At 42.9% G+C, this 20,105-nt stretch overlaps 1 protein-coding gene across 1 annotated transcript in view; it reads right to left on the minus strand.

The window, feature by feature from the left end:
• pde5ab (phosphodiesterase 5A, cGMP-specific, b) overlaps positions 1–20,105 on the minus strand; it is an 88,157-nt gene that overhangs the window by 2,547 nt on the left and 65,505 nt on the right. Inside the window, 7 exon segments of the mRNA XM_080451804.1 lie at positions 2,870–2,933; positions 4,753–4,830; positions 6,507–6,607; positions 8,684–8,771; positions 9,786–9,880; positions 11,358–11,483; positions 12,911–13,057. Of these exon segments, the coding sequence (XP_080307930.1) occupies positions 2,870–2,933; positions 4,753–4,830; positions 6,507–6,607; positions 8,684–8,771; positions 9,786–9,880; positions 11,358–11,483; positions 12,911–13,057 (699 nt within the window).

Consider the following 20,105-nt stretch of genomic DNA (forward strand, 5'->3'; position numbering starts at 1 on the left):
CCTCAACATTGCACTTAAGCACAGTACTTGAGTACCCACTGGGTTCCTGCCCGACACCAACGACACAATGAGAAGCGCATTGTGTGTGTGAGACGATACAGATAAGTGTCCTTAATGGATGTAAAACTTGACGTGACCTCTGTGTGTGGTTTCCCCTTCCTGTTACAAAACAACAGCCTAGTGTGGAACAATGGTCAGCGTCGACCACAAAATGTTTGGCTTTTAGATGCGTGGTTTTCATGATGTACTAGAAACGTGCATTTTGAGTTGAACCAGCATTGTTCAAGACCAAATAAACTAAATGCCACGAATAACACTGGCTTAAAACCATCCAATCCGGGAAGCTCACAACTTGAGATCTACACGCTCACAACTTGAGCTTGTAGATCGGCTATTTTCAAATAGCCTAGGTATAAAATAGGGCTAAAGTGACTAATGTATGTTTTATAATGTAATCATTTATATCTGCAAAGCAACTAGTACCTAAAGTTTTCAGATAATTGTAGTGGAGTAAAAGTACAATATTTGCCTCTGAGATGTAGTGGAGTAGAAGTAAAAGTATTGACAATAGAGTACAGAAGTCCTGACGTCACTCGTTCATCCCCTGGTTCGTAAGGTAATTTCTCTACGGAGAATAACATTGGGTCATCTTCGAATCGTCTCATATAAGAATTGTGGTCCAAAAATAAACAAATTGTCTCTGCGATATTGTCAGGGAGGAGGTTCTGTATCGTTTATGATAGTCAGTCACTTATATTTGATACAGTCTGTTTCTGGTGAAAATGTAACTAATTCGGCGGAAGTAACATTAGAGTTTTCTCACCGTCAGTTGATGTTTCATATCCATAAGAGTCAAACCGCCGGGATCATTTGTTTATTTTAGGAACACAGTTCTTATTTGACGCGATATTAAACACGTCTATGGAAAACCGCGAACCAGGTAGGATGTGTAAATTACGTCAGACTTCGGTGCTCTATTGGAAATACCTCAAAATGCAGTGGTGGAAAGTAACTAAGTACATTTACTTAAGTACTGTACTTAAGTAAAACCTCGAGGTAATTGTACTTTACTTGAGTATTTCTAATTTCCAATACTTTTACTTCTACTCCACTACATCTCAGAGGCAAAGATTGTACTTTTACTCCACTACAAAGTAACAGTTTTGGACATATGAGGTTTCCCCCCGACAGAGACGATTTCACATTTGAATCCCATCGCAAACCATCTAGGAATGCGGTTCAAATTGGATCCTCTTAAAAAAAAAAAAAAAGAAGAAATTTCTGTGTGTTTTTTGGCCGTTCAGACTTGATCAAAACCAATCGGATTCCAATCCAGATAGGCCATAAAGACTCAAATCAAATCAAGCGAGTCCACAGGAGAACAGAAGCAAACAGATTGATCAAACATTGTGGCAAATTAACTCGAGTCACACTGAATTAATGTTTGACTGTTTACAGAAAAGAATGAGATATTACTACTGCCTGGGGCCTCAGTTTGCGTGTGTGTGTGTGTGTGTGTGTGTGTGTGTGTGTGTGTGTGTGTGTGTGTGTGTGTGTGTGTGTGGGGGGGTGTGTGTGTGTGTGTGTGTGTGTGCTTGTGTGTGTGTGTGTGTGTGTGTGTGTGTGTGTGTGTGTGTGTGTGTGTGTGTGTGTGTGTGTGTGTGTGTGTGTGTGTGTGTGTGTGTGTGCGCGTGTGTGTGTGTGTGTGTGCTTGTGTGTGCTCGCGCGTGTGTGCTTTCTTATGAAGGTGTTATCTAAGGACTGGGCTGCGGCTGGTTATAAAATGATTACCCAATTGTCAGCAACGCACGCAAACGCACACACACACGCACACGCACACGCACACGCACACGCACACGCACACACACACACATGCACACGCACACAGACACACACGCACGTACAGACACACACACTTTCCTCATCATGTGAGGACTATAAACCCAGCTTGCGTCTGTCTACACCTCTGCAGTGAGCCTGGCGATAATGAGGTGCTAACTAACCGAGAGAGAGAGAGAGAGAGAGAGAGAGAGAGAGAGAGAGAGAGAGAGAGAGAGAGAGAGAGAGAGAGAGAGAGAGAGAGAGAGAGAGAGAGAGAGGAGAGAGATAGAGAGAGAGGAGAGAGAGGAGGGAGAGGGAGAGAGGGAGAGAGAGAGAGAGAGAAAGGAGGGAGAGGGAGAGAGGGAGATGGAGGGAGAGAGAAAGGGGGGAGAGGGAGGGAGGGAGAGAGAAAGGGGGGAGAGGGAGAGAGGGAGAGGGAGGGAGAGAGAAGAGAAAGAGAGAGAGAGAGAGAGAGAGAGAGAGAGAGAGAGAGAGAGAGAGAGAGAGAGAGAGAGAGAGAGAGAGAGAGAGAGAGAGAGAGAGAAAGGGGGAAAAGAGATAGAGAGAGACAGAGACAGAGAGAGTAAAAATAAGTCACGGGATACAACCAGAGCAGAAGGATCAATATATATTTTCAGGGTATAGAATTTCCCTCTGTATTCAAAATGAGCACAAAGTACTGTTATGGTAAATAAAAAAAGAATGAATAACGTTTTTGTATGGTTGTATATTACAACCATACAAAACAACTAATGCCAGATGAAACAGAAACTAACAATTAGTTAGTTCTGAAGCTATGCACAGCTTATAATAATAATTTGGCTCATCCACTTGAAACAGAATAGACACACACACACACACACACACACGCACACACACACACACACACACACACACACACACACACACACACACACACACACACACACACACACACACACACACACACACACACACACACACACACACACACACACACACACACACACACACACACACACAGAGAGAGAGAGACAGAGAGAGCATTTATAAAAAATGTCCTGCTTACCCTCTTCTGGACTGGCCAGGGTTTGGTGATGGCAGAGATGTCGCATGCAGTCATCAGCATTGACCTGTGGGGGGCAGTGTGACAACACAGAACATTAGACTTTCATTGTGTTTACAGCAGCACCACACATAGATAGATATAGCAGGGGCATATAACACACGAAACAAAAATACATAATATGTATTTATTTATTTTGATTGTTTGTTTATAGTTTTTCCTTTATCAGTACAGAGACAGCGAAAATGTGACATTGTGTTAAGGGTTTGTGATAACAGGGGTTTGATTAGTAAAAAAACATAATAATAATAATAATAATAATAGTAATAGTAATAGTAATAGTAATAGTAATAGTAATAATACAAATAAATGAATAAAATATAAATAATAGTTTTCTTTACTTTATTTGTTTATTTAGACAGGACAGAGCATATTAATGAACGTCACATGAACGTAAATACACCGGATTTAGCAAAGATGCTAATTTTCATCCGCAGTCCTCTTTGACATCAATCTAAAAGTTTGTATGTAGTAAAATTGTCTGTATAATGTTTGATTAAATTATGATATTATTAAAACATATCATACAGTATTTAAGTCAGTGACCACTATGCAGGAATAAAACACATTGCCTCTGTCGGGTGGAAACCTCACTTGTCCAAAAGGTTACTTTTCAGGGTTTCAAATATATTTAAAAAAAAATAGCAAGCTTGAAGATCTGTGGATCTGCTACTTTCGATGCTTTTGTGTGACGCTGTAGAATGATCAAGTAGGGCGTTACTTTATGGAGATAAGAGGTTTCTGAAATCCAAGCCTGGTGATACCAGGCAGTTTGTGCTTAGTTGCTGCACAGCACAGGAACTAACTGAGACAGAAGCCCTTTGAAAAATGACCCCAGAACCAACAAGGACTTCACTGGTGATGAGCTGAAATTGGACTCCTTCGGCAAAAAAGAAAAAGAAAAATAGAAACGGCCTGTTCTTTTTACAACGCTGAACCAACCGCAGACAGAAACAAATATTTGATTGATTGACTGAATACTTTATTAGTCAGAAATGTAAACAGCACGTGGTTCACTTCTTTTCAGGCCGCGACCCCCCCAAAAACAAATCATATATGAACTGAGGACCTTAGTATAATTGGAATGTTCAATTTGAATCCAACATAGATTTGTCCTCCCAAAACAAACAATTTGCAAAATTTTCCTTTTTTTATTAAGAATTCACAAAAAGGCCCCTTTTTCGGTCTTCAGGCTTTTTTTGGTTTGCATAGTATATGTTTTTAAATGGTTACTTTTTGCATCTGACAATGGTGAAAGGTCTTTTGTTTTTCTGTTTTTTAAATATTCAGTCCGATTCCCAAAAGTCAACACGGCTCCATTTTTTGTTTCTTAAATCAAAAAGCTGAAGTCACATGACTTTTCTGTTCAGTTGGTCATGTGGTCAAATCACTTGTCCTTCTACAACAAAATAAAATGCTAGAAGACGGACAAGCAGGCAGCCAGGCAGGCAGACAGATAATCAAGTGTCTTGCAGAAAACATTGGGCCAAATATCTATAATACTGTATCGTTGCTGTCCGCCAGAAACCAGCTAACTCCATTTAGTCGCTTTTGTACAGTATGTAAATGTACTTAGTTCAATCTTGCGTAGCCAAAGACGAGACGTGAGATCTGAGCAGGCCGTACGAACCGATTCTATGAAGATGAGTTGAAAATGGCTGAAGTGGTCCTTTGAGTGGTTTACCACTTTAAACCCCAGCATCCGTATTGTATGGGGTTGTGTTGCAGCGCGTTGTGAGCTTGTCGAGCGGCTATTTTCGGCGAAAGCTTTCCCCACGACAGAAAAGAGTGGTTAAATGGCATCATGAAAGCCCCCTCCTCCTAACCTCAGCAGGTCCTTGTGTTGCTCGTCCTCCCAGTCAAACTGGCTGTTCTTGGTGAGCTCAAAGAACTCCCCCCGCCTCCTGCACGCACGCACACACACACACACACACACACACACACACACACACACACACACACACACACACACACACACACACACACACACACACACACACACACACACACACACACGCATACACACACACACACACACACGCACACACACACACACACACACGCACACGCAGAGATGTAATTAGCCTCCTACGTAAGCAATGTAGCCTACCTACCTGCCTGCCACACACAGTCTAGACTCTGCCCTCGCTCTGAGTACTCAGAGGGAGGGGGGGGGGGGGATGGAGGGGGGGGGGGGGGATGGAGGGGGCGAGAGAGAGAGAGAGTGGGGGGGGTGAGGGGGGAGTGATGGTCAAATCAAATGGAGTGGAGTCAGATATAGTGATGCAGAGACTGTGTGTGTGTGTGTGTGTGTGTGGGGGGGGGGGGGGCATTCAGAATGACACGGGACAGAGGGGTCTCCAGTCAACCAACACAGAGACTGAGCCTGTCACCCCCAAAACACAGAGAAGGAGCGACGGCAGACAGACATAGACTTGGGCCCACTCCCCCTCGGACTGGCACACAGAAAGCCCAATGATGAACAAATGGTTGGAGTTGGCATGCTCTCAACCTTTTCAGGCCGTGACCCCCCCAAAATAATCATATTTGAACTGGGGACCCCCCATTTTGTTTGACTTCGTTCCACGGATAAATATTTATCATTATTTATCATAAATATTTATCATATTTATCATTATTATTTATCACAATTTTTGCCTCTTTCTTTCTACTTATTTGACAGTTTGGCCAATGTTTTATAGTATAGTTTGTTGATCACTTTTGATGCAGTGATGTATTTTTTTGTAGGTTTTAAAAAGGTCTTAAAAGTCCTCAATTGTCACTTCACTATCATCTGGGGACCCGCCCAAAATCATGTGGGGACCCCCCTGGGGGTCCAGACCCACAGGTTGAGATCCACTGCTCTATACCTAGCCTGGTAAACCATCCCGGTCACGTCGATTCACATTAGCTTGTCTGTTCTGCAGACCGGCCTGGCCCTATAAGCGCTGGGCGGGCGTTTTGCAGAAACCAAAAAGCGGAAGAGCCAATCGGCGTCTGCGCTCAGGGGCGTACAAGCTCACAACGTTGTGAGCTTGTAGATCAAGTAGCTGACATAGGGGTTAACGTGGTCCAACTGATTTTGATGCTATATTAACCCATTCAATCCGGGAACGCATCTCTGTCATTTTAGATTCCTTTGGCTATTCAAAAATAGCAGATCTACAAGCTCATAGCGCGGCGCCGAGCGCTATGAGCTTGTAGATCTGCTATTTTTGAAAAATCATGAAAATGTGTCCAAATCATTGATTATATATATATTTTTAAGCGAACATTTGCAACTCAAATCTTTGCTTTTGGGTGTCCCTCGAAGAAAATATTTTACAAAATGTTCGCTTAAAAAATATATATATTCCAAGATTTGCACCCATTTTCACGATTTAAAAAGAAATAGCAGATGTACAAGCTCATAGCGCGGCACTCGGTGCCGCGCTATGAGCTTGTAGATCTGCTATTTTTGAATAGCCAAAGAAATCTAAAAATGACACAGATGCGTTTCCCGGTCTTAATGGGTTAACGCATTTTGCTGGGGACCCCTTCAAAGACTGGTGTCCATCTGGGTTTGACATGCGGTGCCTACTTCATGTACAGCGCGAGGTCGGTGGCCAGAATAGACCTCTCGATCATCTTCAGAGTGGACTTATACTCGTCCAGGGAGAGCCCACTCAGTATCTGGTTCCCCTGAGAGAGAGAGAGAGAGAGAGAGAGAGAGAGAGAGAGAGAGAGAGAGAGAGAGAGAGAGAGAGAGAGGGAGAGAGAATTATTTCATGAACGTTCTGTTATTTATCGCAATTTTTAGACAATAACATGTTTTGTTTGCATGGACTTAATCTCTCCTTTATTGAACTATACTTATGAGGACATTTCGCAAAGTCTAGCAATACAACTACAGACACACACACACGCACACGCACACGCACACACACACACACACACACACACACACACACACACACACAGCCAAATAAGCCGAAGGTACAGGATAATAGTGTGCGTGCGTGTATGTGTGTGTGTGTGTGTGTGTGTGTGTGTGTGTGTGTGTGTGTGTGTGTATGTGTGTCTGCGCGTGTGCGTGGTGCATGCGTGTGTGTGTGTGTGTGTGTGTGTGTGTGTGTGTGTGTGTGTGTGTGTGTGTGTGTGTGTGCAGGATCCTAAAGAGATGCTCATATGAGTTGATGTGAGTTGACCGCTGTTTGCTCTGAGAGCGACCGGCATGTGGTTGCTATGGCAACACTGCCACACAAACACACACACACACACACGCACACGCACACGCACACGCACACACACACACACACACACACACACACACACACACACACACACAGCGAGTTAACTTGTCTCGGGCGTACGCCTGTGTATGTGTGTGTGTGTGTGTGTGTGTGTTTGTGTGCGCACGTGTGTGCCTGCGTGCGTGCCTGCGTGTGTGTGTCTGTGTGCGCGCGTGTGTGTTTGCACACTAATGTTCTCTACACCATTAACCCCAACTTTTAGAGCCCTGATTCAAGTGTGTGTCTGTGTGCTTGCATTAATGCACACTTGTGCGTGTGTACGTGTGTGTATCTCCATATACATAGATATACTCTACATCTCTCATTCTCCATGATGTAAGTGCACTGCATCAGCGTCTGATTGCATACAAAGACTGACCCTTTTATCGCCCAATGTAATATTGCAAATGTCAGGCAAAAAGATGCAGACACATCTAGTTCAATGGCTGGTGGAAACCTCATATGTCCAAAACTGTTACTTTTCAGTATTCAAATTCAAAAGCAAAAGTAGCAGATCTACAAGTTCGAAAGGTGTCGCTTCGCGCCACGTTTCCAGCTTGTAGATCTGCTACTTTTACGATGTTTTTGTGTGACGCTCTAGTACGAAAAAACATTTTCTTCCATGTTGGAAGAAACTTCTATGTTGCATTTCATTGATTAAGTAATTATCAGGCTCCCCTAATAAGTCTCTAAAGACCCTATAAGTCTTTAAGACTCTCCAGCTGGTCCAGAACGCTCTGGGAATGGGAAGTCGGGGTTCAAGACTCGGTGTAGGTATTGAACCAAAGACTATAATGTATTAGCGCTCCCAGTTTGTACAGTTTAGCTTGTGGTTCCTAGAAAGAGGTGAACGTGTGTGTGTGTGTGTGTGTGTGTGTGTGTGTGTGTGTGTGTGTGCGTGCGTGCGTGCGTGCGTGCGTGCGTGCGTGCGTGCGTGCGTGCGTGCGTGCGTGCGTGCGTGCGTGCGTGCGTGCGTGCGTGCGTGCGTGCGTGCGTGCGTGCGTGCGTGCGTGCGTGCGTGCGTGCACAGTGGGTCGGGACCCATTTTTAGGGGTCACGACTCGCAAGTAAATATCCCTTCTTTTACTTCTTATTTAAACATATATATATATATATATATATATATATTACAAAAGATTTTCAATGTCTTTTTAGTTTTTTTTTTAATCACAATTATTCATTCAAAAAATCTAAATTCCATTACAAAATATATACAAAACAAATGTTAGAAGTAGTGAAAATAGCAGATCTACAAGCTCACAATGCGTCGCATCGCGGCGCGTTGTGAGCTTGTAGATCTGCTATTTTCACCAGTTTGGGTCCCGGGAAGACATCAAATTTATCTTTTGGGTCACGACCCAAAAAAAGTTTGGGAAACAACTAGGTTAAGGCATATTTTCTGTGAGGTAAGGTTTAGGTTTAGGTTTAGGCGAAAACCTGGGCGAAGCGAAGCACCAAAGAAAGAGGGAGCCCCGCAAGTGCTTACCGGGCCGTTGAGGATCATGAGGCACTGGTCAAAGTGGTGGTGCTCCATGGTGGAGTGGCAGTACAGCTGGGCCAGGGGGTGGTCACTCCTGTAACACACACACACACACACACACACACACACACACACACACACACACACACACACACACACACACACACACACACACACACACACACACACACACACACACACACACACACACACACACACAGTTCACATAGTTCAGGGGTCTTCAACAGGGGTCCGTGACCCCTAGGGGTCCTCAGAGTTACCACAAGGGGGCCACCAAATCTATGTGTGTGATAGGATATTGTTGCTGTCCGGCAGAAACCAGTCAATTTTGACGCTTTAGATTTTTTTCCCATAAATCAGGGCCATTGAACACCCTTTACGTCTGTGTGTTGGTAAAAACAATATTGAACCAATGAAAAGCATTAAAAAGCGCTTCTGACCAAACCAGCTAACTCCTTGGCTTGGCTCCTAAAACTTTCTGCTAAACTCCACCGGCGTTAGCTGGTTTTGCTGACTCCAGGCTCCACCCCCTTTTGACCTCCAACCTCATTGTGAGCTTGGATGTGCATTCAGCTGTTCTTATCAATGATGAACAACACCTCCAAACTCTTTTTCATTTCCTGAAAAATGAACATTTTGGAGTTAGCTGGTTTCTGCCAGACAGCAGAGATATATGTTTTCACATTAACCACTTGAACCCCAGCATCCCTACTCTGAGGAGAACTGTAGCAGATCTACAAGCTCACAACGCCTCACAGTACGAGGCGTTGTGAGCTTGTAGATCTGCTATTTTGGCAAAGAGGTTGGGGTGTGCAGAGTGAAAGGTCAAGTTTACTGAGTATTGACGGTTTCACATGATTAAATGTCTGAAACATATTAACATGGATCAAACATACACCGATGATTAGTGCCTCATGCACGCACATGCGCACGCATGCACGGATGTGCGCACGCACACACACACACACACACACACACACACACACACACACACACACACACACACACACACACACACACGCACGCACGCACGCACGCACGCACGCACGCACACACACACACACACACACACGCACATCTGATGTACCTCTGTATGTAGGAGTTGTTGACTCCTCTGTGGTCCATGTCGTGGCACAGAGTGGCGATCATTAGAGCCAGAATCTCTACATCACTCATATTACTCTGATGGAGAGAGAGAGAGAGAGAGAGAGAGATTGAGTCATTTTACTGGACGCAGGGACAGACAGACAGACAGACAGACAGACAGACAGACAGACAGACAGACAGACAGACAGACAGACAGACAGACAGACAGACAGACAGACAGACAGACAGACAGGCAGGTACATTCGCCAAAAAGCAACAGAAACAGAGAAAAAGCCATTCTTCCAGAACAAATAACAAAGCGTGAGAACGGGCTGTTTTTTGCGATCATGTGACCCACTGCTCCCCTGCTTCACAGGGAGCCAAACAATGACCCATAGGCGAGCGAACAGTGCCACCTAGTGGAAAACCACTGAAAATCTTGTCATCGGCAGACTGCATCTTAGCAAAATATGACGAGAAATCTCGTCATTGGCATTCAAAGAGTTAAACACATATCATAAACGACACAGAGTGACATTCCTATGACAAAATCGGCAGGGTGGTTTGTTTATTTTTGGAACACAGTTCTTATATGACGCGATCTGGGATTCCCCAATGGGAAATCCAATACAAAAAATAACCCAGGAATCAGGACTCGTAGGACTTGTAGCAGATATACAATCTCAAAACGTTTTGAGCTTATTTATCTGCAACTTTTGGCATTCATTTCCAAAAAGAACCCACAAAAAGTTAGAATTCGGAGATAAGAGGTTTCTGCCCGACAACGACGATACGTCCCAGTGTTCAAAGCCAAAGACCCTGATAAAATCATTAATCCCAAAGATTTGTATGACAATTAATCTTCCAGGAAACATTTAATTACCATGACAGCCCCTACATAGGCTACAACCCAAGCCCACTCACTAAAACCGTTACAAAACTTCATTAAACGCGACAGCTGCTGGCTAACAGCTGCCTGCGGTGCGTTGAGGCTGTGAGCGAGCCCACCTTAAAGGCTAATGGCAGGGTAAACACTCTCTCCACACGCTGTTAGCAAGTCATTAACTAGCGTGGGCGTTTAGCACTTAGCCACTGGCTCTCTCTTTTGAAGTGGGCAGCAGGAAAAGCATTTTTACAGATAAAGCCAACACCTGACACCCTACAATGGCTTTTTTCACACCTGCTCTAGAAGAGTGGTTCTCAAACTTTTTCGTGTCGTGGACCTCCCATCCCAAAAGTATTTTCGAAAATGTCCCGGTAACCACTTAAGCCCTATTTATAATGACGTTGATTGACGTTATTTCCGTATCTGTGTGAGTTACAGTGAAAGTGGTCACTCCGGATCAAAGATCACAGCACAATCTTATATAAAACAATTAAAAAGCTATTCGATGCGTTATCACGTCCATGGCACTGTGGACCAAGTAGCCTACCAACGGACACGTTATCGCGTCCATGGCAGTAAAAGAGTTAACATAGGAGTGGATGGAGTGAGTTTCCATTGACGTAGATCTGCGTCAATGGCAGGGAATGTGTTAATAATTGACATTAAGCAGTGATTGTTCCAGCTGACCTGCAGGCGTCCTGACTTGAGGAAGGCGAACATGCACTGGGCCGTGTTGAAGGCGTGTCTCCAGTTGTGGTACGCCACGTTCTTCCTGTAGTTCTTCTTCACGCTCAGAACCCACTGGCATAGACTCTACAGAGAGAGAGAGAGAGAGAGAGAGAGAGAGAGACGAGAGAGAGAGAGAGAGAGATTAAAAGCCTTTTAGACAGCTCAAGTACCAATGATGTAGAACATGAAACATGAGGGGAATGGCTAAGACAACAGTGCAGATACTTGCTCTGTACGTCAGTTTGTACGTTAGTGTGTACATTAGGGAAGGCATCTATCTACAACCCTATCATCACAATTACACACTGGCAGGAAGTCTATATAGGCAATGATCTCTGGGAGGGACCACCTACGCCATCTGCATTGGTCCCCCCTCTCTGCTTACTGCCCCGTCCTCCAATCAAAGCGTCTCTTTATGAGCAGGCAGTCTGGAGGGCCAACCCCGCCATAAAAGGACCTCTTCACATGGGGAGAGGGTAGGAGGGGGGGATGGAGTGAGGTTTAGCGGATATTCAGCGGAGAGGTGCACGTGTGTGTGTGCGTTTGTGTTTATACATGCAAATGTGGTGTTCCGTATGTGTACACCCACCCAGGCTGCCCAAACCACCATTACCACACACACACACACACACACACACACACGACACACACACACACACACACACACACACACACACACACACACACGACACACACACACACACACACACACACACACACACACACACGCACACAACCGGCAAAACTTTCAACGTGTATTAAAGTGGCAGTCAAATGTGTGGCTGGCTGTCTTTAAGCACAATTTATATCTCAGACGTACGGCGGTGTCACCTCCCGATTTACAAGCTCACACAAGCTTGTAGAAGTTTGAGGTTTTATTGTGTTCTTCATCTGGAAGTTGTGCACCAGGTTCTGAGGGTCTTACCATGCACTTCGAGAACACTGGAAGTTCTGAACCAGGTTAAGGGTCTTACCCAAGGGCCCAGCTTCCTGCTTTGAAATTGAGTCTATACAGGAAGTAAAAGTTCATATGAATGGCCTGTAGGTTTGCTGTTTTACCCCTGCTGGTGTCAGAAAGAATCTTTCTCCATTCAAGTGGGTGGGTTTTTGACGAACTTTAGACTTGATTTTCTTACCTTAATAAACATTGTCATAAATACTATGCTTCGAGTCGCTAGTTGAAAGTCTTCTTTCAATCATCATGATAGTGTTTTGGTAAATTATGGTCCCATTTAGTTAAAATTTACGATAAAGTATGGTATGCTGTAGGAGGGGTAGGATGATTTGATTGACAAGCTACACAACCAACAGCATTCATTCCCCGCCCCCGCTCTTGATTGACAAGCTACCCAACCAATAGCATTCTCTCCGGTTGCATTAGCTATGACGCGATATGACACGATATAGAAAGATGGCGGATTTGAAATTCCTGAACAATCAGCTTCATTTACGGTCTGTAGAAATCAATGGCGTCACTTTGTCCATTCATTTTTACAGTCTATGGGTCTTACTGTGTACTTCATCTGGAAGTTCTGAACCAGGTTGAGGTCCACGAACATGCGGACGGTGGCCAGGGTGGTCTCCATGTCCGACAGCTCAAAGTCGCTGAAGCTGAACTCCAGCAGACGCAGGGACTGGGCCGACGGAACCGTGGCCCCCTAACAGACACACACACACATACACACACACACACACACACACGCGGCGCGCACACACACACACACACACGCACACATGTTCCCACGCACGTGCATCAACATGCATCCAAACACACACACATCCGCCACACAAACCATGAAAACACAAACACAGAAAGGAGTAAGAGACAGTGAGTATTATAGAGATGACATCTTCTTGTGGGACCCCCAAATTGATGTGTATTTGCCCCACAGACCCCCCGTTTGTACACATTTTGTGCCAGGGACTTCAATAAAGAGATCGGCTATTTTTGAGAAAGAAATGGACAAACAAGTGTTTAAAGCAAACTGCTCCTCTTTTTGCTGAGGGAGCGGGGGGCTGGGACCCCCCGAAGGACCCCTGGGGTTCCCAGGACCCCACTTTGAGAACCACGGCTTTATAAGCCTAATAACACTAATATTATAAAATAACAATTAGTCTCTTTCAGCCACATTTGTGATGCACTCGATGGATGCACTCAGGATCATACAAGCAGACACACAAATCTCTCTCTCTCTCTCTCTCTCTCTCTCTCTCTCTCTCTCTCTCTCTCTCTCTCTCTCTCTCTCTCTCTCAGGGGAACAGGGAGATCAGAGCCATAGCTGCCAGGCATTAATAATGGATGAGCTGTGATCAGCAGAGTTGCAGAGCTACAGGACGTGAACCTATATGTGTGGGGATCGGCTCGCCTGGCCTAGAGCGCAACAGCCCAGCGACGGAGGCACAGAAACACATAGAGAGAGACACTTACTTAAAGGGATAGTTCACCCCCAAAATTACTTTTTTACTATCAATAACACACCCCATGGAGACTTTTAGAGACTATTTTTGGGGGTGAACTATAAGTCTGATGTTTACTCTGTTTGACTCTCTGTCCCTCTCAATTCAATTCAATTCAATTCAATTCAATTCAATTCAGGGGCTTTATTGGTTTATTGGCATGAGAAAACAATGAAAAAGAGGAACTACACAATAAAATAACATAATATATACAACTAAAAGGGAGCTTGGGTGGCACAGTGATAAAGTCCCTGCATGCCCACCACCACAGTGTCTGTGGGTTCGAATCCACCGCAGTGCAGGCGGGAGGGTGATATTTGTCACTGCAGGTATACTCCTACGGGCTAGGGCAGGGAGTGTTGGGCTCTATGTCCTCCCGGTGGGGGCTCCTTACTGGCAGGTGAGTCAGTAGGATACAACAGCAGTGACAACACACAGACATGTGTGTCGGGAGGACTCAAATTAATTGGCAAAAACAACTAAATTGGGCTAAAAGAGCTGTGTTACATTGCAGCAGGAAAGCTAGCTTACAAAACCATAACGATTGTGCATGTGCTGTCAGAAATAGTTATATAGACGTAAGGATAGGTTAGCTTGGGATGAAGTTTTGGAACAAATGGCAGCAAAATGTCAATGTTTTGCATTTTTCAAATGTGTTTACAATTGTGCAAGTACAGTAGCCACAGTTTTTCAAATGTGTTTAAAGGTTGCAATGTTTGTATGTAACATAGTTCTACGAACAGAGAGAGATCACTCGGTGCAGACAGTGCAGGAATACACATATGATAAGGTCTCTCTCTCCCTCTCTCTCCCTCTCTCTCTCTCTCTCTCTCTCTCTCTCTCTCTCTCTCTCTCTCCATTAGACCTAGTTAGAGGTCTGGTGGCTTCCTCCTATAGGATTTGGATGATGTATTCTCCTCCCTCCTCCATTACTGGCCTCTTGTCACTTTGTATTTCCTCTACTGTCCCTCTACACACACATACACACGCGCGCGCACGCACGCACACGCACACACACACACACACACACACACACACACACACACACACACACACACACACACACACACACATTTACGCACACCCACATACATGCACACGCACGCACGTACATTCATGAGCCTGCTTTCTTGTTTATCTGCACATCTTATCTCTCTCTCTCTCTAGAGGTCGAGATATAGAGGGAGAGAGAGAGAGCCAAGGAGGAGTGTAGAGGGAGGGAATGGGGTGGATTCACATTAAAGCTCAACCAAAGCATGAATAAATGCCATAGCATGATGTTGCTGTCGGATGGAAAGCCTTAAGTATCTCCATATTTCATCGTCAGTTTTTTCGTAGATGAATGCCCTGCTTTTTCATTCTACAATGTCAAACAAATGTCACAATCTGCCATTTTTTTTAACTTTCGCTCTTAACCCTTCCATTGTGTTAGGGTCATTCTATACCCGTTTTCAAGTTTAAATAGTTATTTTAATGCAACTTTTATTATCACCATTTTAGTTCATTCTGATGGTCTCTATACAAAAAGGGACATCTGTGGTGTTACGGGTCAAATAGTACCCGGCAGAGAAGTGTAGCTCAATTCCCCCCAAATTGTTATTGGATATATTCAATGTTTACATGTTTGAGGGAAAGAAAAACTTTATCCTCAATTTGCATTTATTAAGAGTAAAATAAAGTTTGGGTTTATGAAGAATAAATTACTTTACCTTCTTTACTGTATATGTAATCTCTCAAGAACAGATTCTGCTCTGCGTTTGAATCTGTCGGTAGCCGTGTTGGCAACCCGTGCGCATTGCTTACAAGTGGGCGTACTATCAGATCAGGAAGCAGGCCGCGCTTTACCCAATCAAATGTAGTGGGCGGGATTTACGTGTGTGCCGTTCCTTCCCCACTAGAAACAAGCCGAAACTAATTTAACAATAGCGTCCTCGAAGCCGACAAGACCACGGAAAGTTAGTAAAATTTTAAATTGCTCTTTCATCATAGAAACAAGTGGGCTCATAACCAAAACGATCCATGTTCTTTGGGAGAATTGGTATTAGTGTTCCGTGGAGAAATATTGTTAGTGGGAATGAAAACATAGTCGCACCACCGGAAGTGGAGCGCTGAAGGCAGACCAAAAACCCCGGTTTCCTTGCGCACAGGTCCACCGTATAGCCCCCCCCAGAGCCAAGTGAAAGAAAAAAAAACAGCAGAGGCCGCTGTTTTTCCTTTTTATTTGGCGATGGGTTCCCAGATTGCTGTATATGTAGTCTGGGAGACTTCGCCTCAGTTTCCAAATATTGTTTTTAAAGTTAAAAATGTTAAAGTTAAAACATTAAAACAAGTCATTTGTTCTAGTACTGTTGTTCTAGTATTGGTCTATTATAGCCAGATGACATAATTATCCATTGTCTTCATTATAGAAGATATTTAATATTTTAAATAGTGTTTACATGGATATTACATTACATTACAGTCATTTAGCAGACGCTTTTATCCAAATATTAATGCATAACAAGTCAGGTGGGGGAGAAAAACATAACAAAAGTATATATTTTTTTGTATTTTGGGCCGAGTTAAAAATCAAATTGGACCCTGTAACACCAAAAGTGTCAGCAGGTTTCTAACACAATGCAAGGGTTAAAAAACAAAAGTGAAAGCCTGTGCATTATATAAATATTGAAACACAGGTTATTTTAGCTGAGTTACAGTTTTGGACATGCAAGGTTTCCACCCGACAGCGACAATAAATAATAGGATTATTATGCAGGATAAGATTAATAAATTAAATGTGACCATCTATCTAAAGCTGCTTGTTATGATATTGTCACATGGAAGTGCATGCGGCAAATATGGGTTCACCGTTTGTTCATCATATCAGATGCTTTGCAGTTATGGAAGAAGTACTCACATTTGTTACTTATGTACCAAGTATCAATACGGCAATGTAGAACTACCGGGATTCAAAATTTACTTGAGTAAAAGTACGAAAGTATTGGCATCAAAATATACTCAAAGTACTGAAAGTATATAAATCTTTTGAAAATAGCCTAAGTATATAGGGATAAATGTATTGTTTTGTAATAATAATCCAAACCTACACAGTAACTAGTAACTTTTAGTACAATTTTCAAATAATTGTAGTGGAGTAAAAACATTTCCATCTCAGATGTAGTGGAGTAGAAGTAAAAGTACCAAAAATTTAAAATTCTACAGCAAAGTAAAAATCACACCCTGTGTGAAGTGGGCGGTGTCTTGCTAGCTAATCACAATACTGAATGGAGTCAACCAATCATGTACAAAAAAGAAATACATTTATTGAAACACTCTTTATGATGGAAGAAACCATAACTTTAAAAAAACAAATTTATGGGTTTTTTTTAAGTTATGGTTTCTTATATAGGGCTATGCACATGTGTCATGTGACACTGGCCAATCACAGTCCTGAATAGACTGTGATTGGCCAATCACGGTGCAGGGTTAGGCGGGGTACATTTTTGTACATTTTTGGCCAATCACAGCGCAGGATTTGTTGTACAAATATCCAAACCTCACTTATAGGGGTGGTTTCACCGCCCAAAAATTCCTCAGATTTGTACTTAAGTACAGTACTTGAGTAAATATACTCAGTTACTTTCCACCACTGATGCTTTGTGACGTGGCCGGGATTCAAATGCACGGAGATGACGCCATACAATTGATGCCATACATGCAATTGCTAATTGCCTTGCCTATTCCCTGCCACTGACGTAAAAAACGTTTATTTTTTTTTAATGCCTAAAATAGGGACACCAGGGTTACAGTGATTAACCCATTAAAACCGGGAATGTATCTGTGTCATTTTTTGATTTATTTGAAAAAATAGCAGATCTACAAGCTCAGCGTGCCAGCTTATAGATCTTTTTTTTTCTTTTTTTTAAAATTTTGTGCAAATCTTTGAATTTATATATTTTCAAAGCAAACATTTGTAACTCAAATCTTTGCTTCTGGGGGTCCCTGGATGGGATTTTGAGATGGGGGTCCACGGCCAAATACATATAAAAAAATGTTTTCTAAATCCTAACAGCACGTTGCTATATCAGTGGTGCTCCAACTTTTCCATGCCAAGGACCCCCAACATGATATGTATTTGGCCACGGATCCCCATCTCAAAATATGTTGTTCCAGGGACCCCTTCCCAGAAGCACAGATCGGAGTTAAACATGTTCGCTTTAAAACACGAGATCTACAAGATCTACAAGCTCCTAGGTGCCGCTATTTTTGGAAAAGCCAAAGAAATCAAAAAAATTACACAGATGCGTTCCCGGTCTTAAAGGGCTAATACAAAGAGGCCCTGGACAGATAACATGCTCAGAACCTCCACACACGCGTTGGGATGGGTTCCATCAACTCTGTGTCAGACATGTGCAGCGGTCCAGTGGGAGGCTTTGCCCTGGAAAACTAGCCTGTGTCCTAGATAGTGAGGGCGTTAGCGAGCCTTAGGGAGGTCACTTATTTAGGTCATATTTTTTTGATTTTGCAGTGGCCTTGCAGTTATTCAGTAACATTCCTTCTCCAAGTCAATTGCAGTTGAATCAGTTGCATGGAAGCAAATCACTAAGCAGTGGTGGAAAAAAGTACTCAAATGTTTTAAGCAAGTAAAAGTATCAATTAAATACTGCAATGTAGAAGTACTCTGTTACAAGTAAAAGTCCGGAATTCAAAATGTACTCGATTAAAAGTACAAAAGTATAGGTATAAATGTACTTAAAGTACCAAAAGTAGAAAGTACTCATTATGCAGAATGTCCCATTTTAAGTTTTCAAATGTATGTAAATCTTTAGAAAATTAGCAGATCAAAAGCTCACAATGCGTCGCATCACGGCGCATTGTGAGCTTGTAGATCGGCTATTTTCAAAGGACCAAAATGTATATAGGGCTGAAGTGGTTAATGTAGGTTATATGAAAATAATACAAAATCTATATACAAAGTAACTAGTAACTATAAAGTTTTGAAATAACTGTACTGGAGTAAAAGTACAATATTTGGATCTGGGATGTAGTGGAGTAGAAGTAAAAGTTCTGGAAATTGGAAATACTCCAGTAAAGTACAAACACCTCAAAATTGTACTTAAGTATAGTACTTAAGTAAATATACTTAGTTACTTTCCACCACTGTACTGTAACTAAGATACTTAAAGAAGCATTTAGGCAGCCGTTCACAATTCTGCTGCCAGAGTTCTAACAAAGACTTAATGCTGCGTTCGCTCTGGCGGCAACAAAAACTTGCGAAGCGGCCAAGCGTTGACCCCGGCTAAACTGCATTCAAGTGCAGGTAGGGCATTAATTTACGAAAAAGCACAAAGAGTTAAAATATGGAGATAAGAGGTTTCTGCCCAACAACAACGATATGTGTCAGTACAGTATATGTGTGTTTATGTTGGCGAGCAGCAGCCATATTGAGTTGCTAATGGTCGTGTTTTTTGCTGACTCAGCATTGAGGTCATGTTACATTATGGTTACTCATCCACGCACACGCACACGCACACGCACACACACACACACACACACACACACACACACACACACACACACCACTTCAAGGACAATATTCTCCAGACTCTATTTTTGTGTGTGTGTGTGTGTGTGTGTGTGTGTGTGTGTGTGTGTGTGTGTGTGTGTGTGTGTGTGTGTGTGTGTGTGTGTGTGTGTTTTGAACAATGTATGTACATATTGTTGTATACAGCACTGGTTTTCCGTGCCAAGGACCCCCACAAATTGATATGTATTTGGGTATGGACCCCCATCTCATAAATGTTTTGTGCCGTGATAAAAAAAATTTGTTTGCATTATCGTAATAATCGTCAAACATTAAACATACATAGTGAATTTTTTTAAGTGTAAAGTTATTAAATGATATAAGCTATTTGTCAAATCTGCTCTATGCACCTTTTGTTTACAACGCCAAAAGTCAAACAGAAATGTATGTTTTATTCATAAGGTTCCCAATGTTCAACGACAGAAACATAATCAAATCGTTAATCGCAATTATTTGAGCGACAATTAATCGTCGAGTAAAAATGTCATAATCGTGACAGCCCTGGGCACACATACAAATAAATGATGAGCAGGCCCACTTGAAGTCAATATTTGGATCAACATGGCAAGAGAAAAGGATCTGAGTGATGATATGAAAGAAGGCTAACGCTATTGAGGCACACAGATGGCAGGAGCTTTAGTCACAAAGACTTCTAGGGGTTTCCATAGGAACGGCGACAGACTAAA

Source organism: Gymnoscopelus braueri, assembly GCF_963280865.1.
Source record: "Gymnoscopelus braueri genome assembly, chromosome: 15".
NCBI classification, from domain to species: Eukaryota; Metazoa; Chordata; class Actinopteri; order Myctophiformes; family Myctophidae; genus Gymnoscopelus; species Gymnoscopelus braueri.